We start from the raw sequence: 8,566 nt of genomic DNA, 5'->3' as shown, positions 1-8,566 counted from the left end.
GTACGCACAACTTAAGAACAAATCTGTGCGTACGAACGGTTCTTGCATGAGGCCCAATGATGTTTTTGATTAAATCCATAGATTTTCTGCTGCAGTTGGGTTGTTTGTGTACACAACAACAGACCTCGTTCTTTGAAATCGAAGGTTTTGACACCTTGCAGACCATAGCATCGTGCTTTTCTCTTCATGATCCTTTCAAAAACTGTWCTTGGAACCGCACAACCACATTTTATCATCGATCAAGGAGCATGTGCTGCCAGCTGACTACAGCCTTCAGTATCTCACTGGTGGCTAGGACAAACTGGAATAGTACAAACATTTTATTCCTGCATTCTCAGTTCAGTCCTCCCTCTTCCCCTAAGAAACAAGTTGATACTTGTTAAAGATGCTGGGAACAAAAAAAATGAGATATCACCAGAACCAAACAAAGCAATGACAAATCTGGGAAGTCTTATCTGGCTTCAGYTGTTGCTGTTGGTGGCCACCTGGATCTCAGCTAACAAAAGTCTTTAATGTGACATTATTTGCAGTGGTGGGCACAGTTCCCCTAAAGCACTAATAGGGGAACTAATTTCCTGATTARTGCTTTAGGGCTTTTTCTAATTTTAAAATTTATTAGTGGATTAGCACTTGCTAAATTTATACGGTAAATTTAGAAGCACTAACTGAGGTCTATAAATGTTGATCAACGTTAATGTTAACAGCTGAGGGTTAAAGCTGTCACACATTTTGTTCATATGTGTGTCACTTCTCCACCAGGTGACAATATATGAACCCAAACTGTGAAATGTCAATGATAAGTCTTAAGAGAGCAACATGGTAACATGTGACTCATGTTTCTGTTGAAAAATGTTCATGGGTTGACTGGGATATTTTAGTGCTTTAGAATTAGGGGGCCTAAATATTTGAGTTAGTGTTTTAGAGCTAATTTTTAGATTAGTGCTGCCACTGATTATTTGTGTCAAAATAAATATATTTTTTTTTACTAGAGATGCTCGATATTGACTTTCTGCTGATATTYGATATGCAGATATTGTTCAACACTTACTTTTCGATTTCGATATTAATTGATATTAAGCTGACATCACATATCTCCTGTCAGGGACATTATGCCTGCTTTTACTGTGATACCCCACTAGATGCATTTCAATGGGAAACATTGTCTGTACAAAATAAAAGCCATATTTATTTTTAACATTTTGTCTCAAACAATAGTTTGGATCATGCTCTCCCTGAGATAATCCAGTTTGATGATGTCATCAATCTCGCGCCGGTGAACGTCTCTGGACCAAAAGCGTTTAACACATTTTGGTAAAAATCCAGGCACTAATTTATCTGGTTTGAAAAGTGCTAATTGCTTTTTGAGCCACAAAACAAATCTGGATCTGATTTATTGTGTTTTTGGATATAATCTGTGCAAAATGAAGCTGTTTTTATAGCCTTGTCACTAAAGGTGAAGACAAAACAATCATAATTTTTGCCTTTGTCTCAGTGCACATTCTCGTTTCTGCTGTTTGTTAAATGTCTTGTGAACCAGTGGATGGATTGAAATTATTGTCATTGGGCATACATCTGTTTACCTCTACGACTCACTCAGGCAATTTTACAACAGTTAGGATCAAATTTGGCGTGGAAGAACCTAAACGCTGAGTTACTTACTTAAAACCCTAACAGATCTCATGAGGTCTTTGTGTAAAACTTCAGCTGTTAACACAGTTCAAGATGGCCGCCACAGCTTTCTGATCAGAGCAAACACAAAAATAGCTATAATTCAGTTTCAGGATTTTTATGGATCATGAGGTAAAATTTTGTGTGGTGTTAGCCAGCAGTCTTCCACAYCTCGTAGTCTGAGCGCCAACAGATCCTGCAAGAATGTGGTCAGAAACTCTGACATGCATGAGGCGAGTGATAGGCACGAATGAAGGTTAAACATCAAATGTTCTGTGTTTGATTATGTGTTTGTAACTCAGGACCTGAAAAGTCAAAAGTATGTGAAGCTCAGCATTGTCCACTGTCCTCCGGTYACCATGGCCATCATCAGACGACCTGATCCCAAGTTTCAGCTGGGCTTCAGCGTTGAGGAYGGCATAGTACGTAACCCGTCTCTTCAGCTCATCTTATAACGCCTCAGAAACAAACCTCTGTGAATGTAATTATTATGACATTACAAGTTTTGTTTGGGGAAAAGAACGTTCCTGTGGCATATCTGTTTTCTCTGAAATTCAACAAACTAAACGATAATGAATCATTGTTGTTCAGTTTGTTGARTTCCCGAGTAAAAACATACACACCGTGCTCCGTTTGCGTTCTGTGAAGGTTTCCCTGTTCCCTGTTGCAGATTTGCAGTCTGATGAGAGGCGGGATCGCAGAAAGAGGAGGAATCCGGGTCGGGCACCGGATCATTGAGATCAATGGGCAGAGTGTCGTTGCCACTCCACACGATAAGATCATCCAGATCCTCACTAACGCTGTTGGAGAGGTGAGAAAGTACAAAACAATATTCWGATTCACTACAGAAATGTTTAAGAGGGTAAAAGTTGAAAGATTTGAGTTTTATGGCAAACTGAGACACTTTTTTTTTCTTAGCTTTTGAGTAACTTTCAGTTTTAAAGTTTTAAAATAAATTTTTTTATAATAAATATGAATGTATTTTTAGAAGGATAACATCGATAATATTTTGTAAAAAAAGATTTCATGCTGCTGAGATGAACAGTTGTTGAGATATTTGCATGTGAAGTAACAGGAAGTGATGTCAAAGGGGAATGCCTGAATGTAAACAGAACGTTGCTAAAATGGCTAACAACACAGACTGTAGAGAAGAATGTAATGTTTCTTTAGATTATTTTAATCACTATCTTAGAGAGATGAGAGTCATATTTCAAATAATATTGTTTCAATAAACAAAAACCAGGGAGTATTCTTTCTCAAAGAGTTCCCCTTTGATGTCACTTCCTGTTTCACTTTAGCGTAAATTCAGTAAAGTCAAAAGAATGTATGCCAATTATGTGTCATAATGGTTCAAATCGTATGTATTATGCCAAGTTTCTTAAATATAAATATATTTTCTTTGACTTTTTGTATTTCATGGATATGCATGTCACAGGWACTTTAACCTATCATGTCATCAAGTGTTAGTTTTAGTTATCACTCAAGGCAAAGGGCAAAATTTTTATTTTTGCCTGCATCTGTGTTTGTTTGTTTATTGATCTCATTTAACCAGGCAAAAATAGCAGAAAATCTTAATTTGATGTACGTCTACAACCAACTAACCTTAATAAAACTCAAAAATGACTATAACTCAGATAATTTTACACATATTAGGCTAGAAGTAGGTGTGATAGTAGCCAGGACTGATCTTATACCCAGGATACTTACAGATTGCACCAGGGGCCTCATGCATAAATGGTGCGTACGTATAAAAAAGTTACGTGCGCCAGGTTCTATGTCCACGTTGGGATGTACTAAAACCAAAGTTGCGTGAAAGTGTGCGTATATTTACACACACTTTTCACCTGCCGTGAGAATGTGCGGCAGCCACGCAAAGTTTTTCAGCAGACAGTTTTTACCCACAAAGTCACAAATCTGACTTGAATCCACAGAAATATGACCCTGTTGTGTTTTCTTGATGTAAGGAGCATCTAAACACGGTGTTATATTTTTATTTTAGTTTGAGTTTTTATTGTTTAAACTCGAACAATGATGAAACTGAACCCCGGGACTGAAAATCATTTAACCTCAGACAAGAAAATAGATCAGCTTAAAAATGATCAAAAGAACTTCAGTCCAAACTGTAAATTTTTATATTGTTGTAGTTGGAAACACATGCAGAGCGCATGGCCTGCGGAGCACACACACACAGATGAGGAGAATAAAATGAAACATTTAATAAGAAACATTTTTAATTTTCATTGAGAAAAAAAATGTTGTCAATTCAGAATATTCAGCTGTGATGATTCCTCAGCTCCACAAGACGCAATAGATTTATTGCTGTGTAAAGTTGTGCGTATGGATCAATCAGCTGCTCCCAGTCCCACACCGCGGCAGAAACTCGCAGCGCTGCGAGTCCAACACATTCTCACTCCCCTCGCGTCATATTGACACTTGGTCAGGTGGTCTTTTGCGTCCAGCTTTGATGCGCCGGGTACCCCCCCGCGCGTCAGCTTTTTACGAGATGAGGTGGAGGAGGACAGGCACGTTGTTCTATTTTTTACAAGAGCAGGAAATGCGCGTTTCTTCACATCAACTTAAGACTTGTAAAGGTGGAAATATTTCTCAGCCTCATGCACTGCTGAAAATAACAGCACACGGGCGCACACACCAACACCCGCACACACCTTTGCGAGTGGCAAACACATTTTTACACCCCACTACTTAAATAGACAATTTTGTCACTCATTCTGCATTTAATGAATAATTTTTCTGCATCTAAAAATCATTTCTGAGACAATCTGAGGAGAATCTCTCACGCTGGACACATTTACATCTATTTTACATATTTAAATGGAGGTGTGTCAGGGGAGGTATCTCATGTGCGCTAAGTTCCTCGTTCTTTGGGAAGTATAAAGGAAAGGTGCGCAGGAACCTGCCTGCGCACAGTTTTATACATCTGAATATTTTGGTGCGGCGCACTTTTCTAAATTTGTTTGTACGTCAACTTTTAGTGTGAAAGCTGCACAATTCTTTATGCATGAGGCCCCAGATCTTTGTTTAAAATTCTGCTATCAACTATTTGGAGTCAACTATGTCTGTTAGCAAAATATCTTATGAACCATTAGAAGGATTTTAACGAAACTTCCTGGAAATATTCATTTAATGTACGTCTACTGCTGATTAACTTTTGGAGCCAGTGCAATTCAATATGGCTGCCACAGTAATCAATCTTTGCCAACACAAAGATGGCTATCTTGTGCTGTAATTTGATGTGGTAGTAGCTGAGAGTCTTTTAATTTGAAAATCTGACTTTCTTTCTCAACGGCAGATTCACTTGAAGACCATGCCAGCCTCCACGTATCGACTCCTGACAGGACAAGAGCAGCCGGTGTTTCTTTGATCACTTCCTTCTTCATTGTGACGTTAAACCTGCACAGAGTTCAAGCTGCATAAGCTTTTGCCAAACTCCTCAAAAAATATGCAATTTTTTTTTTTATCACAGTTGTCACTGCTATACTTTATTATGAGACTGTTTTTTTTATATAATGTTTAAAGCACACTGGAATAAAAGAACATACTTAAAATAGCAGGAAAAGATGGGTAGTTTTCCAGTTTATTTATTAGATATTTTAAAACATTACCAAATGGAACATGTTTTTAGTAAGCAATGTTGATTGAAGTGCAGCCTATCAGTCTTCCAGCCTTATATGTTCTTCCTGTTTGAGATAAACATTTTTGAAGTGGTGACTTGTTTGAATCAAGATTGGGTTTGTGTGCTTCGTTGTAAAGAACTTGGTGTCCATCATGTCCTCATACATATCAGCACATGCCTATCAGAAACTTCAGAGAGTGCTCTGTCTCATTCATGCTGTTTTACTAACTGTGCTTGATGCTGTGCTGATATGCACTGCCTTATATGATAAAGTTGATATTTTTAACTGTATTTGTTTACACGAATGCTCATTAAAAATATCTATATTAAATCCTTGTGCTGTTGTTTATTGAGAAGCACTGGACGGAGGACAAGTTCCAATTTGAATTTTTTTTTTTTTTTTACTTCATATAACCCGTTTTTAGAAGTAGAGTTGAAATATAGCTGATTTTTTTTTTGCCTAATTTTGGTACTGTCATTTAATACATAACGAAATAAAAATGTGACTTTGACTAATTTTAGAGCTAACTTTTTACATTTTATTGGCGTCATACCTTTTTAATGATTATTACTACTGAGTCAATAGCTAAGCGTGTGCGCCAGTCATTGCTTTCATGTCGACTGACCAATCAGCAGCTTCTCTGTTACGAAAACATTAATTTTGACCAATCAGATTCCTAACCGGCATCTTCAGGTCAGCCCCTTCAGATGTGCCTTGGCCAATCAGATTAAGCCATGGGCGGGACTCCGCTGGTTCCACCTGCTGTCATAAACATTAGGAAGTCAATGTCGAGCTACCGGCTACTGTTGGCGGGCGAGGCAGACCTGGAGTAGTTTTAAGATATAATTGTGCTACAACAAGGTAATTATTAACTAGATATTTCATTTTTAAATTGATTTTTGTGTTTGTCTCTTTCGGAAAGAGTTTGGCAACTATATCGTCAGGAAGCTAGCATTTACAGACAACACATTTGCTGTATTTCTTCCTCGTTTCTGAGCAAATGTAGTTATTTTTTATCAAGTACCTGGCGTGTAAAGATGTTTATTGGTATTTACAGTAATTACAGATTTAAAACAAATGTACTGAAATATGTATATAAATGGATTAAATAGCTTTGATGTCTAAATGAATCCACCATCCCTGACACATTAAAGGAATTAGTTTGAGTATTTTGCAGTTTATTTACTTTATTTATTTACTTTATTTAAGTCCTTCCTCTGGCAGATCAAAAGTAGGTGTCTTAGAGTGAGAAACGCAAGCTGTTTGGATAAAGAGGATTTCAGGAAGAAGCAGGGGATTGTCTTTGTGGAGCAGATTACAAGGGCATGAAAGGTAACTTTTACTCACACACGCATACACAGATACCCAGTCTAAGATTTAACGCTGAGGTTTTTGTCCAAATGCAGGGATGAACATTTTAGAATAAAAAAAAGCTTATCTTAAATCAAATATAGTTTTAATTTCTACAATTAATCAGCTTGATATTTATTTAATCATGTTAAGTTTTTGTGTATCTGAGTTCATACAATTTGCTCAAACTTCTTTTTATTTTTCATTTTTCTAAGACAAGACAAGAAATGGCTAAGTAAATAAAATCAAACATATCAACTAATTAAGACACAAGATATCGATAGCATTTATTCTCTGTTGTACCATCTTTATGAAATTGTTTTTCCAATCCGACTCATTTTTGTTATCCAGGATGGTGAGGTAGCTGCTGGACATCATGGGGTTTTTCAAACATCTCTACCTCCTGCTCTGGAAAAACATCACGTATCGAAGACGGAACAAGGTGCTCACATTTTTACCTTATTTTGTAGGAAAAAAATAAGATAAAAAGTTGATTCTGCACTCAAAACTGTTTTTTCCAGCCATTTRAAAAGATTTTACTCAATTCATAAGATTAATAAAATCATATATTATAAATGTAGAAGACACCAAAAACTAGTATTTAACCTGAATTTATCTGAACATCCTACTTAGAAATTGCATTAAACTTATTATGTTACACACTCAGCACCAGTAGTTAGTCTTGACTGCATCATATACTTTTATCATGGACTTTCAACTGCACCTCATGTAGTAAGAAAGCAACTGAACCCACAGAGCAAGTTACCTTTTATAAACCTGAGTAAACGGTGATTGTTCTACAAATTAAATCAACTATAACCTGAAAAAAGGTTATTGATTGTACAACGATGTACGACCCTCAAATGATTTATTTTATATATCTGCTCTAGCATGACTGACACAAGGAAGGATTAACAGGAGTTGCATCATAAAACCCATCAGATTACAATTCTTTATAAAACTGTCTCTCCACCTTACACTATGGGGTGAAGGGAAACTGACAGATTTATGATCAGATTTGAGCTAATAATGATGGTTATGTGGTTATTCATTTAATCTCATTCTGGCCACGTTACATTGAAATTGTCAGCACCTTTTTGTAAAACAATAATAATTATTAATTGAAGAAACACCTAATTATTTGGGGAGGCTTGAAAATATTTTAGGGGTTTCAGCCCCCCTAAAATAGGTCTGGTGACGCCACTGATCAGACACATGTAGGACTGTAAAAAAAATTCTTCTGAGAAGTGCACATTTATGGAGCCCGCGCAGGGACATGGGGGATTTTTTTTTTGTTTTTGCGTTCCCATGCAAAAGTATTGCGTTACCTCGCAATACCTTTTGCGTTCCCTCACAAAAGTCGTGTTGTGCCTGCCAGTTTATTAACAAACCCACGTTTACCATGAGCGAGTTAGCCTACTGCTTTAATTCAGCTTCAGAATGAATATATCACACAGCCACGCATGGAAGTATGTCATATGCCGATATTTGAACAGTGGTAAAATGGTAAATGGTACTGAACTCATAGAGCACTTTTCAAGTCCCTCCGGACCCCAAAGCGCTTTACACTAACAGACATTCACCCATTCACACTCACATTCACACATTGATGATGGCAAACTACACTGTAGCCACAGCTGCCCTGGGGCACACTGACAGAGGTGGGGCTGCCATGCATCGGCACCACCGGACCCTCTGACCACCATCAGTAGGCAAGGTGGGTGAAGTGTCTTGCCCAAGGATACAACGACTGAGACGGCTGGACAGGGGATCGAACCAGCGACCTTCCGGTTCCAGGACGACTCCCCTAACCACTCAACCACACAGCCGCCCCACAGCTTAGCCTGTTGCTAATCCAGTTCTTGGAAAATAATGGAGTGTAAACTCTCCCTCGTCTTTGTTCTGATGCTTTT

The 8,566-nt window shown here is 37.7% G+C and overlaps 2 protein-coding genes across 2 annotated transcripts in view; both read left to right on the top strand.

Annotated features, from left to right (window-relative positions):
• The window catches only part of si:ch73-40i7.5 (amyloid beta A4 precursor protein-binding family A member 3), a gene marked incomplete in the record, with an annotated part of 12,201 nt that extends 6,568 nt beyond the window's left edge, over positions 1-5,633 (top strand). The window contains 3 exon segments of the mRNA XM_014007292.1: positions 1,971-2,090; positions 2,339-2,479; positions 4,979-5,633. Of these exon segments, the coding sequence (XP_013862746.1) occupies positions 1,971-2,090; positions 2,339-2,479; positions 4,979-5,050 (333 nt within the window).
• Positions 5,634-6,085: 452 nt separating this feature from the next.
• abca7 (ATP-binding cassette, sub-family A (ABC1), member 7) overlaps positions 6,086-8,566 on the top strand; it is a gene marked incomplete in the record, with an annotated part of 46,053 nt that continues 43,572 nt past the window's right edge. The window contains 3 exon segments of the mRNA XM_014007289.1: positions 6,086-6,164; positions 6,513-6,635; positions 7,005-7,095. Coding sequence (XP_013862743.1) covers positions 7,030-7,095 — 66 coding nt within the window.

The sequence above is a fragment of the Austrofundulus limnaeus genome, unplaced genomic scaffold (assembly GCF_001266775.1).
Source record: "Austrofundulus limnaeus strain Quisiro unplaced genomic scaffold, Austrofundulus_limnaeus-1.0 Scaffold41, whole genome shotgun sequence".
In the NCBI taxonomy this organism is placed as follows: domain Eukaryota; kingdom Metazoa; phylum Chordata; class Actinopteri; order Cyprinodontiformes; family Rivulidae; genus Austrofundulus; species Austrofundulus limnaeus.
Note: the sequence above shows the minus strand (reverse complement) of the source record. Positions and strands in the feature narration are given on the sequence as shown.